The sequence below is a fragment of the Lepisosteus platostomus genome, chromosome 26, assembly GCF_059453375.1.
Source record: "Lepisosteus platostomus isolate fLepPlt1 chromosome 26, fLepPlt1.hap1, whole genome shotgun sequence".
Classification (NCBI taxonomy): Eukaryota; Metazoa; Chordata; class Actinopteri; order Semionotiformes; family Lepisosteidae; genus Lepisosteus; species Lepisosteus platostomus.
The window spans coordinates 13,832,380-13,850,498 of record NC_142636.1 but is presented as its reverse complement, the minus strand read 5'-3'; the positions used below and the strand labels follow the sequence as shown (position 1 = coordinate 13,850,498).

The 18,119-nt window shown below is 59.5% G+C and overlaps 3 protein-coding genes across 3 annotated transcripts; all 3 read right to left on the bottom strand.

Moving 5' to 3' along the window:
* Positions 1-131: 131 nt before the first annotated feature.
* LOC148640269 (uncharacterized) lies at positions 132-9,924 on the bottom strand. Its single transcript, XM_088620542.1, has 3 exons — positions 9,506-9,924; positions 3,501-3,781; positions 132-361 (listed from the first exon to the last, which is right to left on the bottom strand). The coding sequence occupies exons 1-3, from the start codon at positions 9,922-9,924 to the stop codon at positions 255-257; spliced, it is 807 nt and encodes a 268-aa protein (XP_088476668.1). The 3' UTR covers positions 132-254.
* On the bottom strand, positions 498-3,117 carry LOC148640270 (uncharacterized). The gene is made up of 8 exons (XM_088621594.1): positions 3,108-3,117; positions 2,307-2,400; positions 1,841-1,876; positions 1,598-1,788; positions 1,328-1,399; positions 1,131-1,184; positions 819-982; positions 498-677 (listed from the first exon to the last, which is right to left on the bottom strand). Exons 1-8 carry the CDS (start codon positions 3,115-3,117, stop codon positions 498-500), a joined length of 801 nt encoding a protein of 266 aa, XP_088477720.1.
* On the bottom strand, positions 9,106-17,546 carry znf574 (zinc finger protein 574). The gene is made up of 7 exons (XM_088620499.1): positions 17,410-17,546; positions 15,672-15,847; positions 14,638-15,571; positions 13,999-14,554; positions 12,700-12,797; positions 12,224-12,624; positions 9,106-10,789 (listed from the first exon to the last, which is right to left on the bottom strand). Exons 2-7 carry the CDS (start codon positions 15,840-15,842, stop codon positions 10,238-10,240), a joined length of 2,712 nt encoding a protein of 903 aa, XP_088476625.1. The 5' UTR covers positions 15,843-15,847; positions 17,410-17,546; the 3' UTR covers positions 9,106-10,237.
* Positions 17,547-18,119: the final 573 nt, after the last annotated feature.

Here is an 18,119-nt window from a genome sequence, read left to right as displayed (position 1 = left end):
CCGCAGGTTTTCCAAAATCCCATTTCCACGTTTCTCTGAGGCTCTGGAGGTGTCCACATGGACAAAGACGAATGATCGTTTATTCCCCAGCAGAAGGTCCACAGGCTGTAGATGTTATTTTTTTTATCCAGTTTGGAAAAATCCGCAATAGAGGATTTGGGAACCCCGGGGGCTGTTGGGAATCCCGGCCCACTCTGGGACAGCAGGCAGAGAGAATGATTTGGGAAGTCCGGGGAGTCTGTCTGCCTGTGTTTTTATCCCGATGTTCCAGGGAACATTGCAGCCCATTTCGGAAAGCTTGAATCCCCCAGGAAGACTAATCCGAGTGGCAGCTGTGTGTCCAGTGAGGGAGTGCGGCTGCCTGCAGCGATCCCGGGAAAACAGAAAACAGGGAGAGAAGACGGGATTGTGAAAGACAGGAATATCACAACAGCTCAGCTGTGTCACTCCTGCACCCCCACCTCTCTGACTCACTCCTGCACCCCCTCCTGTCTGCCTCACTCCTGCACTCCCCTCCTGTCTGCCTCACTCCTCTCTGCCTCACTCCTGCACCCCCACCTCTCTGCCTCACTCCTGCACCCCCCCCTCTCTGCCTCACTCCTGCACCTCCTCCTCTGTGCCTCACTCCTCTCTGCCTCACTCCTGCACCCCCTCCTCTGTGCCTCACTCCTCTCTGACTCACTCCTGCACCCCCCTCCTGTCTCCCTCACTCCTCTCTGACTCACTCCTGCACCCCCTCCTCTGTGCCTCACTCCTCTCTGACTCACTCCTGCACTCCCCTCCTGTCTGCCTCACTCCTCTCTGACTCACTCCTGCACTCCCCTCCTGTCTCCCTCACTCCTCTCTGACTCACTCCTGCACCCCCTCCTCTGTGCCTCACTCCTCTCTGACTCACTCCTGCACCCCCTCCTGTCTGCCTCACTCCTCTCTGACTCACTCCTGCACTCCCCTCCTGTCTGCCTCACTCCTCTCTGCCTCACTCCTGCACCCCCACCTCTCTGCCTCACTCCTGCACCCCCCCCTCTCTGACTCACTCCTGCACCCCCTCCTCTGTGCCTCACTCCTGCACCCCCTCCTCTCTGACTCACTCCTGCACCCCCTCCTCTGTGCCTCACTCCTCTCTGACTCACTCCTGCACCCCCTCCTCTGTGCCTCACTCCTCTCTGACTCACTCCTGCACTCCCCTCCTGTCTGCCTCACTCCTGTCTGCCTCACTCCTGCACCTCCTCCTCTGTGCCTCACTCCTCTCTGCCTCACTCCTGCACCCCCTCCTCTGTGCCTCACTCCTCTCTGACTCACTCCTGCACCCCCCTCCTGTCTCCCTCACTCCTCTCTGACTCACTCCTGCACCCCCTCCTCTGTGCCTCACTCCTCTCTGACTCACTCCTGCACTCCCCTCCTGTCTGCCTCACTCCTCTCTGACTCACTCCTGCACTCCCCTCCTGTCTCCCTCACTCCTCTCTGACTCACTCCTGCACCCCCTCCTCTGTGCCTCACTCCTCTCTGACTCACTCCTGCACCCCCTCCTGTCTGCCTCACTCCTCTCTGACTCACTCCTGCACTCCCCTCCTGTCTGCCTCACTCCTCTCTGCCTCACTCCTGCACCCCCAGCTCTCTGCCTCACTCCTGCACCCCCCCCTCTCTGACTCACTCCTGCACCCCCTCCTCTGTGCCTCACTCCTGCACCCCCTCCTCTCTGACTCACTCCTGCACCCCCTCCTCTGTGCCTCACTCCTCTCTGACTCACTCCTGCACCCCCTCCTCTGTGCCTCACTCCTCTCTGACTCACTCCTGCACTCCCCTCCTGTCTGCCTCACTCCTGTCTGCCTCACTCCTGCACCTCCTCCTCTGTGCCTCACTCCTCTCTGCCTCACTCCTGCACCCCCTCCTCTGTGCCTCACTCCTCTCTGACTCACTCCTGCACCCCCCTCCTGTCTCCCTCACTCCTCTCTGACTCACTCCTGCACCCCCTCCTCTGTGCCTCACTCCTCTCTGACTCACTCCTGCACTCCCCTCCTGTCTGCCTCACTCCTCTCTGACTCACTCCTGCACTCCCCTCCTGTCTCCCTCACTCCTCTCTGACTCACTCCTGCACCCCCTCCTCTGTGCCTCACTCCTCTCTGACTCACTCCTGCACCCCCTCCTGTCTGCCTCACTCCTCTCTGACTCACTCCTGCACTCCCCTCCTGTCTGCCTCACTCCTGTCTGCCTCACTCCTGCACCCCCTCCTCTGTGCCTCACTCCTCTCTGACTCACTCCTGCACCCCCTCCTCTCTGCCTCACTCCTGTCTCTCTCACTCCTGCACCCCCTCCTCTGTGCCTCACTCCTCTCTGCTTCACTCCTGCACTCCCACCTCTCTGCCTCACTCCTGCACCCCCTCCTCTCTGCCTCACTCCTCTCTGACAGAGTCTCTGTCTGAGCTGAGAAATCACTGATTTGCCATCAAATCCTCTTCCCTCTCAGTGAGACAGGGCACTGCCTGTGCCAGGGGCACCCCAGCGCCAGTGCAGATCTGGGGTCACCCTGTGTCCAGTACACCCCAGCTCCAGTGTGCAGATCTGGGGTCACCCTGTGTCCAGTACACCCCAGCTCCAGTGTGCAGATCTGGGGTCACCCTGTGTCCAGTACACCCCAGCTCCAGTGTGCAGATCTGGGGTCACCCTGTGTCCTGTACACCCCAGCTCCAGTGTGCAGATCTGGGGTCACCCTGTGTCCAGTACACCCCAGCTCCAGTGTGCAGATCTGGGGTCACCCTGTGTCCCGTACACCCCAGCGCCAGTGTGCAGATCTGGGGTCACCCTGTGTCCTGTACACCCCAGCGCCAGTGTGCAGATCTGGGGTCACCCTGTGTCCCCTACACCCCAGCGCCAGTGTGCAGATCTGGGGTCACCCTGTGTCCCCTACACCCCAGCGCCAGTGTGCAGATCTGGGGTCACCCTGTGTCCCCTACACCCCAGCGCCAGTGTGCAGATCTGGGGTCACCCTGTGTCCCCTACACCCCAGCGCCAGTGTGCAGGACAGGTGCCACTGACACACACACACACACACACACACACTCTCTCTCTCTCAGACAGGCCCACTGTCTCAGAGGCTCCCCTCCGTTTACTCTTGAGCATCTGCGCAGCCCAGAGGCCCCGGGCCAGGGTTCGAGAAGCACGGTCCCCCTCTGTCCACAGCTCCCAGCGGCGCGCGGGGATGGAGGCCGAGGCGGGAGAGGGAGGGGGAGGGGGAGAGGGAGGGGGGAGAGGGAGGGGGGAGAGGGACCGCTGAGCCAGAGTCGTTCGCGAGCAGCGGGGACAGGGGACGGGGGGACGGGGGGACGCCCCTGCGCAGGGGACAGGAGAGGGGCACGGCGCGGCGGCAGGCACCCACGCCACACCCCACACAGGACACGCCACACGCACCACACGGGACACGCCACACGAGAGCCGCCGGCCGGCCGCAGCTCCGCGCCAGCGGCGGCGGGAACAAAGGCGAGCAGGTGGCGGGGAGAACTCACCCATCCGCAGCAGCGCCGCTCCTTCCTCGGGAGACCGCCGGAGCGCCGCTGCGCCTCCCAGCCAGCTCCTCTCCCTCCCTCTATTGTCCCGGCCCTCTCCTCCGGCCCCTCCGCGGAGGAGCAGTTTGTCCAGAACACGCAGCTGCTCGGCAGCGGACCCTCCCGACGCGCTGCCAGACGCACACGCGCGCGCGCCCCCCTCTGTCGCCGACGCAGGCGAATAAAATCCTCGGGAAGACGGCAGGGCGGCCGAGCGCCGGCCCCTGTGGCTCCGGGTTGCGCTGCCAGGAGAGAGCGACAGGAACGCACAGCCTGAGCCCAGCTGCTCCCGGCAGTGAGACGGGTCTGTGACTCGAGAGCCGCGCGGCGCAGCGCTCGCTACAGCCACACAGCCATCCCTCTGCTCACCTCTCTGCTCACCAATCACACCGCCCCCTCCCCCCGCTCCTCTCAAACACAGAAATCACCCCCACACACACACACACACACACACACACACACATAGAGAGCTGCTGCGCTCAGACAACCTGCCACTTACCCCTTCACACACACACTTACCCCTTCACACACACACTAACCCCTTCACACACACACTTTCACACACACAAACCCCTTCACACACACACAAACCCCTTCACACACACACTTTCACACACACAAACCCCTTTCACACACACTAACCCCTTCACACACACACTAACTCCTTCACACACACACTTTCACACACACTAACCCCTTCACACACACACTTTCACACACACACTAACCCCTTCACACACACACTTTCACACACACACTAACCCCTTCACACACACACTAACTCCTTCACACACACACTTTCACACACACACTAACCCCTTCACACACACACTTTCACACACACACTTTCACACACACAAACCCCTTCACACACACACTAACTCCTTCACACACACACTTTCACACACACAAACCCTTTCACACACACTAACCCCTTCACACACACACTTTCACACACACAAACCCTTTCACACACACACTAAGCCCTTCACACACACACTTTCACACACATTAACCCCTTCACACACACACTAACTCTTTCACACTAACCCCTTCACACACACAAACCCCTTCACACACATTTTCACACACACAAATCTTCACACTACCTTTTCACACACACAAACCCCTTCACTCACACATCCTTTCACACACAAACCATTTCACACAAACCCTTTCACACACAAACCCTTCACACACAAACCCTTCACACACAAACCATTTCACACACAAACCCTTCACACACACATCCTTTCACACACAAACCATTTCACACAAACCCTTCACACACACATCCTTTCACACACAAACCATTTCACACAAACCCTTCACACACACAGCCCTTTCACACACACATTCATACACAAACTAACCCTTTCATGTACTAATCTTTTCACACTCACACTGACAAAATCACTGACACATCCAATGATACACAGATTCATACTGACACACAGATTCATACTGATTCACACTCCAACATAAACTGAAAGGCAAAAATAGATGTTTGTTTATGTATCTGGCTGTCTCTCTGTGTCTATCTCACTGTCTGACTCTATGCATGTAGCTATATCTGTCCAGAGCTCTCTGATGTCTCTTTGCACAACTTCGTTCGTCTATCTACCCTGATGTCAGGCTCAGTCCTCAGTCCTCAGCACCGCTCTTCACTTTATCTACCCTGATATCGGGCTCAGTCCTCAGTCCTCAGCACCGCTCTTGACTAATCTATCTACCCTGATGTCAGGCTCAGTCCTCAGCACCGCTCTTCACTTTATCTACCCTGATATCGGGCTCAGTCCTCAGTCCTCAGCACCGCTCTTGACTCGTCTATCTACCCTGATATCGGGCTCAGTCCTCAGCACCGCTCTTGACTCGTCTATCTACCCTGATATCGGGCTCAGTCCTCAGCACCACTCTTGACTCGTCTATCTACCCTGATGTCAGGCTCAGTCCTCAGCACCGCTCTTGACTTGTCTATCTACCCTGATGTCAGGCTCAGTCCTCAGCACCGCTCTTGACTTGTCTATCTACCCTGATGTCAGGCTCAGTCCTCAGCACCGCTCTTGACTTGTCTATCTACCCTGATGTCAGGCTCAGTCCTCAGCACCGCTCTTGACTTGTCTATCTACCCTGATGTCAGGCTCAGTCCTCAGCACCACTCTTGACTTGTCTATCTACCCTGATGTCAGGCTCAGTCCTCAGCACCGCTCTTGACTTGTCTATCTACCCTGATGTCAGGCTCAGTCCTCAGCACCGCTCTTGACTAATCTATCTACCCTGATGTCAGTCCTCAGTCCTCAGCACCGCTCTTCACTTTATCTACCCTGATATCGGGCTCAGTCCTCAGTCCTCAGCACCGCTCTTGACTCGTCTATCTACCCTGATGTCAGGCTCAGTCCTCAGCACTGCTCTTCAGTGTACGCCCTCTGTGAACGGGCTGGGTTCTGTTTCTATGGTGCTGTACTGCCCCCTGACCCCCCTCTCAGGCACACAAGCTGCCTCTCTCGCTCAGTCCTTACGCACTCTGTGAACCGGAGCTCTTCACAACCCCAAAAATAATCTCACTCTCCCTCCATCAGGGAACAACACGCAGAAACATGGAGGACCAGCGACAGGCTTGAAAAGCACACGCACGCACCTGCGCGCACACACACACACAATCAAACGCGCACGCTCACACACATGCGCGCGTGCACACACACTCACATGCGCGCACACACACACACACACAAACAGAGCATACAGATCTGTCCACGCCAACACACGGACACACACCTCTGGGTCTCACGCGCATCTGTCCTGACAGTTTTAATCAGCGCGGCCGTTATCGATGACCTTCATTAAAAAAAACAGGATTTTGTTGGACCAATTTTATTGATCTTCCCCGCAGTGGACTTACGCCCACCCCCACAGACCCATCCTACTGCCTTTGTCTGTGTGTGGTCTGTGTTCATGACGGGGAGGGGGGGGGAAAGGCACTGAGGAAGAGAGAGAATTGACATTCTCCCCCAGTGCTGAGCTCTGCTTGTGGAATAATGATGAGGCACTCAGTATTCCAGTCGCACACACCAGCACTATCAATGAGCGAGAGAGAGAGGGATGGAGAAGAGCAACTACAGGGAGAGAGGAGGAGGGGGCTGGAGAGAGCGCTGGAGAACAAGCAGAGGGGCAGCGGAGCTGAGGGAGGAGGGCACAGCATCAGCTCACAGGAGCAGACCCAAACCCAGCCCCCCGGCCGCCCCCTCCCCCTCTCTGCCCTCCGGCGAGGACAGCGGTGATAAAGGACCGGTCCCTCTCTCCCCTCCCCCGAGCAGTCTCCGCACCCCCCCTCCAGCCTGGCTAACGTGGCACTAAGCCTGCGTGTCAACAGCACTGGCACTCCAGGAGAGCCCCCTCGCTCGCTCGCTCGCTGAACCTGCCGCCCCCGAGGGTCCCAGGGAGCGGGCCGGACACGCTCCCGCGCCTGAGCGGCTGAGCACGCTCCCTGGGCTCCGCAGGTGGCTCTGTGTCCTCTGCGGTGACTTTGACAGAGTCAGTCAGCTGTCCTCCCCTCCGTTCATCACTACAGAGATTAAGTCCCCCTGCCCTGACTGTGCGACCCCTGGCAGATACAGACATGTTCACCGCTCCAGCCTGCAGACACACTCGCCCTCTCACACACTCGCCCTCTCACACGCTGAGCCCCAGTCTGCAGACACACTCACCCTCTCACACGCTGAGCCCCAGGCTGCAGACACACTCACCCTCTCACACACTCACCCTCTCACACGCTGAGCTCCAGGCTGCAGACACACTCGCCCTCTCACACACTCACCCTCTCACACGCTGAGCCCCAGGCTGCAGACACACTCGCCCTCTCACACACTCACCCTCTCACACGCTGAGCTCCAGGCTGCAGACACACTCGCCCTCTCACACACTCGCCCTCTCACACGCTGAGCTCCAGCCTGCAGACACGTTCACCCTCTCACACACTCACCCTCTCACACACTCACCCTCTCACACGCTGAGCTCCAGCCTGCAGACACACTCGCCCTCTCACACACTCGCCCTCTCACACGCTGAGCTCCAGTCTGCAGACACACTCACCCTCTCACACACTCACCCTCTCACACACTGAGCTCCAGTCTGCAGACACACTCACCCTCTCACACACTCACCCTCTCACACACTCACCCTCTCACACACTGAGCTCCAGTCTGCAGACACACTCGCCCTCTCACACACTCACCCTCTCACACGCTGAGCTCCAGTCTGCAGACACACTCACCCTCTCACATACTCACCCTCTCACACGCTGAGCTCCAGTCTGCAGACACACTCGCCCTCTCACACACTCACCCTCTCACACGCTGAGCCCCAGTCTGCAGACACACTCGCCCTCTCACACACTCACCCTCTCACACGCTGAGCTCCAGGCTGCAGACACACTCACCCTCTCACACACTCACCCTCTCACACGCTGAGCCCCAGTCTGCAGACACACTCGCCCTCTCACACACTCACCCTCTCACACGCTGAGCTCCAGGCTGCAGACACGTTCACCCTCTCACACACTCACCCTCTCACACACTCACCCTCTCACACGCTGAGCTCCAGTCTGCAGACACACTCGCCCTCTCACACACTCACCCTCTCACACGCTGAGCCCCAGTCTGCAGACACACTCACCCTCTCACACACTCACCCTCTCACACGCTGAGCCCCAGTCTGCAGACACACTCGCCCTCTCACACACTCACCCTCTCACACGCTGAGCCCCAGTCTGCAGACACACTCGCCCTCTCACACACTCACCCTCTCACACGCTGAGCTCCAGGCTGCAGACACACTCACCCTCTCACACACTCACCCTCTCACACGCTGAGCCCCAGTCTGCAGACACACTCGCCCTCTCACACGCTGAGCCCCAGTCTGCAGACACACTCACCCTCTCACACACTCACCCTCTCACACGCTGAGCTCCAGCCTGCAGACACACTCGCCCTCTCACACACTCACCCTCTCACACGCTGAGCCCCAGGCTGCAGACACACTCGCCCTCTCACACACTCACCCTCTCACACACTCACCCTCTCACATGCTGAGCCCCAGTCTGTAGACACGTTCACCCTCTCACACGCTGAGCCCCAGTCTGCAGACACGTTCACCCTCTCACACGCTGAGCTCCAGTCTGCAGACACATTCACCCTCTCACACGCTGAGCTCCAGTCTGCAGACACGTTCACCCTCTCACACACTCACCCTCTCACCCACTGAGCCCCAGTCTGCAGAGACGTTCACCCTCTCACACGCTGAGCCCCAGTCTGCAGACACGTTCACCCTCTCACACACTCACCCTCTAAAACAGGTGGACAGGTGCACTGTGCATGTTTACAGTTTTTTAGTCTCTACTCATAAGCACAGGTGCTCACACCTGAAAACACACACCTGTACATCATCACAATACTCACACACCTGCATCACAAACACCTTTACAGTTTTGGTTTTCATAGAATACTGGAAAAATCAGAGCAGGTTTATTTCGCTCAGTTCATGTTTCCAGGAATGGCAACCGAACACCTGCTCTGGCCAAAACATGGAGCTGTTTATTGGTAGACAAACAATACAATTGGAAATGAATCTGTTGATTATGGTCATGTCCAGTAAACTGAGCCAAGGAATCTTCCACTGGAGCATGAGCTCCTCTCCCTCAACCTGTTTACTCCCATCACCCTCTCTCTCTCTCACACATCACCCCACCCCATCTCCTCTCTCCTCATCACTCTCCCTCCCTGTCTCCTCTCTCTCCATCACCCACTCCCTCCCTGTCTCCTCTCTCTCCATCATCCACTCCCTCCCTGTCTCCTCTCTCTCCATCACCCACTCTCTCCCTGTCTCCTCTCTCTCCATCACCCACTCTCTCCCTGTCTCCTCTCTCTCCATCACCCACTCTCTCCCTGTCTCCTCTCTCTCCATCACCTTACCTCTCCTTGTTTCCTCTCTCTCCATGTGCTTCTCCTGTCTCTCTCCCTGTCTCTCTTCCCTGTGCGTCTCCTCTCACAATCCCCATCTCCTCTTCCTGTGCGTCTCCTCTCGCTATCCCCATCTCCTCTTCCTGTGCGTCTCCTCTCTCTCCCTGTGCGTCTCCTCTCACAATCCCCATCTCCTCTTCCTGTGCGTCTCCTCTCTCTCCCTGTGCGTCTCCTCTCGCTATCCCCATCTCCTCTTCCTGTGCGTCTCCTCCCTCTCCCTGTGCGTCTCCCCTCGCTATCCCCATCTCCTCTTCCTGTGCGTCTCCTCTCGCTATCCCCATCTCCTTTTCCTGTGCGTCTCCTCTCTTTCCCTGTTCGCCTCCTCTCGCTATCCCCATCTCCTCTTCCTGTGCGTCTCCTCTCTCTCTCATTGTGTGCGTCTCCTGTCGCTATCCCCCATCTCCTCTTCCTGTGCGTCTCCTCTCGCTATCCCCCATCTCCTCTTCCTGTGCATCTCCTCTCTCTCCCTGTGTGTCTCCTCTCACTATCCCCATCTCCTCTTCCTGTGCGTCTCCTCTCTCTCTGGGTGTCTCCTCCCTCTCCCTCTCGCCGTGTGCGTCTCCTCTCTCTCCCTGTGCGTCTCCTCTCACTATCCCCATCTCCTCTTCCTGTGCGTCTCCTCCCTCTCCCTGTGTGCGTCTCCCTCTCCCTCTCTCTCTCTCTCGCCCTGGGCGTCTCCTCCCTCTACACAGTCTCCTCGATGACGTACTCGATGTTGTGCTGCATGATGGGAAGCAGGCCCGCGCCCTGCCCCTCCGCGGAGGAGCTGTCCGGCAGGGAGGGCTGGAGGAAGACCAGGGGGGCCGGAGCAGGCGGGGCGCAGGGGGCCGCCCCCTCCCCCGCGGGCACGCCGCTGCTCTCCAGGGCGGGGGGGCCGGCCTGGACCAGCAGGATGGTGCGCACGGCGGCCTCTCCCTCCGGGCCGGGAGCGCTCGTGGGCTCCCTGGGCCGGGGCCCGGCGGCTCTCCGGGGGCCGCCCCCCGGCCCCGTGTCCGCGCCGCGGGCGTGCGTCTTGCGGTGCTTGCCCAGGTTGGACAGGGAGCGGAAGGCGCGGGAGCAGACGGGGCAGGAGTAGGGCTTCTCGCCGCTGTGCGTGCGGGCGTGCTCCGCCAGCCGCGCCGCCAGGACGAAGGACTTGCCGCAGAGCGAGCAGGCGAAGGGCCGGGTCCCGCTGTGCAGCCGCTCATGGTCTCGAAGGTGAGGGATCTGTCTGAAGCGCTTCCCACACTGAGAGCACTGAGAGAGAGAGGGGTTAATACACACACTGACTGGACACCACAGTACATTAACACTGCACTGAGAGAGAGAGGGGTTAATACAGACACACTGACTGGACACCACAGTACATTAACACTGCACTGAGAGAGAGAGGGGTTAATACAGACACACTGACTGGACACCACAGTACATTAACACTGCACTGAGAGAGAGAGGGGTTAATACAGACACACTGACTGGACACTCCAGTACATGAACACTGCACTGAGAGAGAGGGGTTCATACAGACACACTGACTGGACACTCCAGTACATTAACACTGCACTGAGAGAGAGAGGGGTTAATACAGACACACTGACTGGACACTCCAGCACATGAACACTGCACTGAGAGAGAGAGGGGTTAATACAGACACACTGACTGGACACCACAGTACATTAACACTGCACTGAGAGAGGGAGGGGTTAATACAGACACACTGACTGGACACTCCAGTACATGAACACTGCACTGAGAGAGAGAGGGGTTAATACAGACACACTGACTGGACACTCCAGCACATGAACACTGCACTGAGAGAGAGAGGGGTTAATACAGACACACTGACTGGACACCACAGTACATTAACACTGCACTGAGAGAGAGGGGTTAATACAGACACACTGACTGGACACTCCAGCACATGAACACTGCACTGAGAGAGAGAGGGGTTAATACAGACACACTGACTGGACACTCCAGTACATGAACACTGCACTGAGAGAGAGAGGGGTTAATACAGACACACTGACTGGACACTCCAGTACATTAACACTGCACTGAGAGAGAGAGAGGGGTTAATACAGACACACTGACTGGACACTCCAGTACATGAACACTGCACTGAGAGAGAGAGGGGTTAATACAGACACACTGACTGGACACTCCAGTACATTAACACTGCACTGAGAGAGAGAGGGGTTCATACAGACACACTGACTGGACACTCCAGCACATGAACACTGCGCTGAGAGAGAGAGGGGTTCATACAGACACACTGACTGGACACTCCAGTACATTAACACTGCACTGAGAGAGAGGGGTTAATACAGACACACTGACTGGACACTCCAGTACATTAACACTGCACTGAGAGAGAGGGGGGTTAATACAGACACACTGACTGGACACTCCAGTACATTAACACTGCACTGAGAGAGAGAGGGGTTCATACAGACACACTGACTGGACACTCCAGTACATTAACACTGCACTGGGAGAGAGAGGGGTTCATACAGACACACTGACTGGACACTCCAGTACATGAACACTGCACTGAGAGAGAGAGGGGTTAATACAGACACACTGACTGGACACTCCAGCACATGAACACTGCACTGAGAGAGAGAGGGGTTAATACAGACACACTGACTGGACACTCCAGCACATGAACACTGCCCTGAGGGGGGTCACCTGGTAGGGCCTCTCTCCGGTGTGGATGCGCAGGTGCACGCTCAGCGAGGAGGCGGTGGTGAAGTCCTTGCCGCAGTGCTCGCAGTGGAAGGGGCGCTGGGGCGCGGGGCCGTGGGTGTGCAGGTGGTGCTCCAGCGCCCCCTGCGTGGCGAAGCGGCGGCGGCAGGGCGGGCGCGGGCAGCGCAGGGAGGGCAGGCCGGCGTGCGACAGCTGGTGCAGCTCCAGCCGCTCCTGGGAGGCGCAGCGGTGGCTGCAGAACGGGCACTTCAGCGCCGCCGCCGCCCGGCCCTTGACCGCCCCGCTGCCCCCCCGCGCCCGCCGGCAGCGCGCCGTGTGGCCGTCCAGCGACGACTGCGTGACGAACAGGGCGTCGCAGTGCGGGCAGGAGAGGGGCGTCCGGTCTAGGGGCGAGAGAGAGGGTCAATACGGGCCCGGCCTGGGCCGCGCGGGCGCCGGGCGCCACCCCTCCCGCTCACCCTGGTGCGCCAGCATGTGCAGCTGCAGGTGCTTCCTCCGCAGGAACGACTGGTCACACAGCTGGCAGGGAAACGGGTACTGGCCGGTGTGCGAGTGCCTGGGACACAGCAAGACACGCTCGTCAGCTGGGGCAGGTGTGTGTCTCCCGTGACACTCCAGGTGTGAGCGTGTCTCCCCTGTGTGCGTCTCCCGTGACACTCCAGGTGTGAGCGTGTCTCCCCTGTGTGTGTGGACAGGTGTGACTGTGTCCCTCCCCTGTGTGTGGACAGGTGTGACTGTGTCCCTCCCCTGTGTGTGGACAGGTGTGACTGTGTCCCTCCCCTGTGTGTGGACAGGTGTGACTGTGTCCCTCCCCTGTGTGTGGACAGGTGTGACTGTGTCCCTCCCCTGTGTGTGGACAGGTGCGAGTGTCCCTCCCCTGTGTGTGGCCAGGTGCGAGTGTCCCTCCCCTGTGTGTGGACAGGTGCGAGTGTCCCTCCCCTGTGTGTGGACAGGTGTGACAGTCCAGGTGCGAGTGTCCCTCCCCTGTGTGTGGACAGGTGTGACTGTGTCCCTCCCCTGTGTGTGGCCAGGTGCGAGTGTCCCTCCCCTGTGTGTGGCCAGGTGCGAGTGTCCCTCCCCTGTGTGTGGACAGGTGCGAGTGTCCCTCCCCTGTGTGTGGACAGGTGTGACAGTCCAGGTGCGAGTGTCCCTCCCCTGTGTGTGGACAGGTGTGACTGTGTCCCTCCCCTGTGTGTGGACAGGTGCGAGTGTCCCTCCCCTGTGTGTGGACAGGTGCGAGTGTCCCTCCCCTGTGTGTGTACAGGTGCGAGTGTCCCTCCCCTGTGTGTGGACAGGTGTGACAGTCCAGGTGCGAGTGTCCCTCCCCTGTGTGTGGACAGGTGTGACTGTGTCCCTCTCCTGTGTGTGGACAGGTGCGAGTGTCCCTCCCCTGTGTGTGGACAGGTGTGACAGTCCAGGTGCGAGTGTCCCTCCCCTGTGTGTGGACAGGTGCGAGTGTCCCTCCCCTGTGTGTGGACAGGTGTGACAGTCCAGGTGCGAGTGTCCCTCCCCTGTGTGTGGACAGGTGCGAGTGTCCCTCCCCCGTGTGTGGACAGGTGCGAGTGTCCCTCCCCTGTGTGTGGCCAGGTGCGAGTGTGTCTCCCCTGTGTGTGGCCAGGTGCGAGTGTCCCTCCCCTGTGTGTGGACAGGTGCGAGTGTCCCTCCCCTGTGTGTGGACAGGTGCGAGTGTCCCTCCCCTGTGTGTGGACAGGTGCGAGTGTCCCTCCCCCGTGTGTGGACAGGTGCGCCAGTGTCACCTGTGTATCAGCAGGCAGGTCTGGGTCTTGAAGGCGGCCGGGCAGTCGGCGCAGGAGTAGGGCAGCAGGGAGTCCTGCGGCGGCCCCGCGGCCCCGCCCTCGCCGCGCCCCTGCGCCGCCCGCCGCGCGTCGGCGATGGCGTGGGCGATGCGGTGCTGCTTGAGCGTGCCGGACTGCGTGAAGCGCTTGCCGCAGCGCTGGCAGCCGTAGGGCTTGTGGCCGCCGTGCGTCAGGCGGTGGCGCGACAGGTTGCTCTGGCAGGAGAAGGCCTTGCCGCAGGCCTCGCAGGGGAACAGGCGCTCGCCCGTGTGGCTGAAGACGTGCGTGCGCAGGTGGCAGCGCCGCCGGAAGGCCCGGCCGCAGTGCGGGCACACGTGCGCCGGCGCGGGCGCGGGGGCGGGCGGCGGGTCCCCCCGGGGCGAGCCCGGGGGCGCCCGCTTCCTCCTCAGGAGCCGCGGCGGGCGGCGGCGCGCCCCCTTCCTCTCGGCGTCGCCCCCCGCCGGCGCCGCGGCCTCCTCCGGGGCGGGGCCGCTCCCTCCCGCCTCCTCCGCCGGCGCTGGGGAAGAACGAGGGTTTAGGGGCGCTGCGGCCGGCGGCTCTCTCCCGCCACCAGGACGGCCCGAGCGGCCCGCGAGTTACCTCTCTGCGCCGCCTCCGGGGAGCCCGGCTGCTCGCTGGGCACCAGGTACAGAACCCCTCCGGACCCGCCCCGGGCCCGGCCCTCGATCACCAGCAGGGGGCCCTGGTCTTCCTCCTGCGCGGCCCGGCCCGGCGGCTCCTCTCCCCCGCGCTGCCCCTGCCCCGCGCCTCCCGCCCGGTGCTCCCTGCGGTGGTACAGGAACTTCGTGGTGCTCATGAACGCCTTGCCGCAGACGGCGCAGGTGTGCAGCGCCCCCTGCAGGCCGTGCTGGTCTCTGCGGTGGGCGGCCAGCGCCGGCTCGGACCCGAAGCCCGACCCGCAGTCCACGCACAGGAAGCTCTGCCCGGGCCGCCCGCCCCCCGCGCTCCGAGACTCCGGCCGGGCCTCCGGCTCCGCGGGCTCCGGGCTCACGGGGGGCTGCTCGCCGCCCGGGGGGGGGGGGCCCCGGTCCTGCTCCGGGTGGGGCTGGGCCGGGCCGGCGCCGAGCGCTCCCTGCCCCTCCGCCTCCCCGGCGCGAGTCAGGTAGGAGTGGTCTCGGCTCACCAGCGCCACCGTGTGGTCGGCCCTCCCCCCGCCCCCCTCTCCCTCCTGCCCCTGCCCCGGGCCGCAGCCCTGCTTGCGGTGGTGCTGCCACATGCTCAGGGACTCCAGCGGCACCTTGCACTCCCCGCACTGGTACCGGATAAGGGGACCAGAACTGTTCGCGCCGCCGGGCTGGGCCCGGCTCCGGGACGCTGGGGTCTGCCTCTCTGCGTCCCGCCTGGGCTGGGCCTGCAGGCTCGGGTGGACCTGATGATCCGGTGGGGGGGCTTGGGCGGGGCTGGGGGCGGGCGGCTCCGGGTTCTGGCCGGGCTGGCCGCAGGCGCTGTGCTGCTGGTGCCAGAGCAGCTCGTCCAGCGTGGCGGCCAGCAGCCCGCAGGGACACTGGTACAGCTGGGCAGAGAGAGCGGGACAGCAGAGGTCAGAGGTCAGAGGTCAGAGGTCATAGAGCCGCTTCTCCCGCCTCCTCCCCCTCCCCCACAGCCTGCAATACCTCAGTCACCGTCCCGGGGGGCGCTGCGCCGCTGGCCGCCGCCTCCTCCTCCCCGCTGTCATCAGGATGTGATGTCAGCTGGTGGGACAGCACCTCCTCCAGGGAGGAGTAGAGCTGATAGCAGCGGAAACACATGTAGAGGGAGGAGCCATCACTCTCCACACTGTCCATCCCCACTGAAACAGAGAGAGGGGTTCATACAGACACTGACTGGACACTCCAGTACATGAACACTGCACTGAGAGAGAGAGGGGTTAATACAGACACACTGACTGGACACTCCAGTACATTAACACTGCACTGAGAGAGAGAGGGGTTAATACAGACACACTGACTGGACACTCCAGTACATTAACACTGCACTGAGAGAGAGGGGTTAATACAGACACACTGACTGGACACACCAGTACATGAACACTGCACTGAGAGAGAGAGGGGTTAATACAGACACACTGACTGGACACTCCAGTACATTAACACTGCACTGAGAGAGAGAGGGGTTAATACAGACACACTGACTGGACACTCCAGTACATGAACACTGCACTGAGAGAGAGAGGGGTTAATACAGACACACTGACTGGACACTCCAGTACATTAACACTGCACTGAGAGAGAGAGGGGTTAATACAGACACACTGACTGGACACTCCAGTACATTAACACTGCACTGAGAGAGAGAGAGGGGTTAATACAGACACACTGACTGGACACTCCAGTACATTAACACTGCACTGAGAGAGAGAGGGGTTAATACAGACACACTGACTGGACACTCCAGTACATTAACACTGCACTGAGAGAGAGAGGGGTTAATACAGACACACTGACTGGACACTCCAGTACATTAACACTGCACTGAGAGAGAGGGGTTCATACAGACACACTGATGGGACACTTCAGTACTTCAAGTTGTGGTGATAGCTCTCTCCTGGCAGACTGGGCCTCGATGACCTGAATCTGACAGTGTGAGGTGAGAAACAGGACAGGTGGAGAGTCCATCAGCTCTGGCTGCAGAGAGACTCTCTCCCTGCTGCTACAGCGCCCCCCCTACTCCACCCCAGCACTCTGGGCTGTAGGACAGAAGCTGCAGCTGAGAGGAGCCAAGTCTTTACCCAAAGAGTGGTAGGTGTCTGGAATAACCTACCCAGCCACAATGTTAAGGTAGATTATAATGCAGCTGGCTTCATAACCATAATAAATCTCACCGTGCACGGTGCGTACTACACTTTCCTGCACTTTTACCACCAGTAATGCAGAAACAGGACAGGTCGGACTGGGACTCTGAGGGTCTCCCCCGTGATAGAGGCGCCCCCTGCTGGACGGTAGCTCCACAAACACAGACTGACGGGACTGAACAACAGGACTCCTGGCACTAATCTTATTGCGAGGTATGGGCGTTGTACTGGTATGTGCGAATGTTACTTAGACTGTTACCAATATAAGAATACTTCATAAAAACTGTAATTAAATAATGACCAGAACTGTGTGCTGAAGACGGTTCGGGCGGTAGGCGATATCCCAGCAGGCGAGGCGGAACCAGTCTATCTCGGCCGCAAGGAGCTCGATGGTGTATCAGGGCCTCCGGTACCCCGCCCGGGACTACGGCTTCAGACATCCGCCACCCCGGCGACGCTGAAAATCCGACCCCGCTTGATGGAGGAAACAGACCCCCTCTTCCCGCGCGTTGTTTTAATGTAAAACCAAAAAAAAACACCCCAAAACACGCTCAACTTACCTCCTCAGAATCGCTCTCCTTTCGAGGTATTCAGGCACGTCTCAGTGACGCCTTCGCTCATTGGCTGCCTGTTCCTGGCAGAAGGGACCAATAGGGACATCGCTCTAGCAGGAGCATAGGGGCTTTGCAGATGACGTCATCCACAGCCGTTGGCACACTGGTTTCCGCCATTAAGAAGCTGAACGGAAAGTCTGCCACGGCGCAGGCGCAGGACTTCCATAGACGCTGCGCACATTACCCAAACGACAGACCCGCACTGCACCATAGAGAGCTGACGGTCTCGAGTCATCTCGTGTGTTTGGACAACAGACTGTTCAGGCACTGTGGGCTCAGAATGGCCCTCTGCAGTAGTATTTCTGTGTCAGTCTGACAGACACTCATTCGCAATGAATATCTTGTAGAAATATCTACAATTAGTCACAATGAAAGCCTACAACCATCCAGAAATTGGTGATACAATGGTGATTTGTGAACCTGCTGAATTGTACTCCTCATTTGATAGCATTTGTAAAGTCACTGCTCCCACCTTGACAGGCCTGGTGTCAAACACTCAAGTAATTTATAGTCCAGGGCTGTGATCCTCTCGATGGAATCAGTGCTGTGGTCACCACAGTCATCACACAGCTTGGGGGTAACAGCAACACAGTGACCTGGTGCACCAGCATTAACGCGCAGAGCTAAGAACAGCAGGCACGGTTCAGGACAACAGA

Coding starts and splice junctions, on each gene's coding strand:
- LOC148640270 (XM_088621594.1), bottom strand. Junction 1,400..1,597: donor AGAGAGCTGGGGGTGCAGGA/GTGAGGCAGAGA, acceptor TGAGGCAGACAG/GAGGGGAGTGCAGGAGTGAG. Junction 983..1,130: donor ACAGAGGAGGGGGTGCAGGA/GTGAGTCAGAGA, acceptor GTGGGGGTGCAG/GAGTGAGGCAGAGAGGAGTG.
- LOC148640269 (XM_088620542.1), bottom strand. CDS start 9,924: ATGAGAGAGAGAGGAGACGCACAGGAAGAGGAGATGGGGATAGCGAGA. Junction 3,782..9,505: donor GAGAGAGGAAACAAGGAGAG/GTAAGGTGATGG, acceptor CTCTCCTGGCAG/CGCAACCCGGAGCCACAGGG. Junction 362..3,500: donor AGCGGCGCTGCTGCGGATGG/GTGAGTTCTCCC, acceptor GGATCGCTGCAG/GCAGCCGCACTCCCTCACTG.
- znf574 (XM_088620499.1), bottom strand. CDS start 15,842: ATGGACAGTGTGGAGAGTGATGGCTCCTCCCTCTACATGTGTTTCCGC. Junction 12,798..13,998: donor ACCTGCCTGCTGATACACAG/GTGACACTGGCG, acceptor GCTGTGTCCCAG/GCACTCGCACACCGGCCAGT. Junction 10,790..12,223: donor CCGGAGAGAGGCCCTACCAG/GTGACCCCCCTC, acceptor TCTCTCTCTCAG/TGCTCTCAGTGTGGGAAGCG.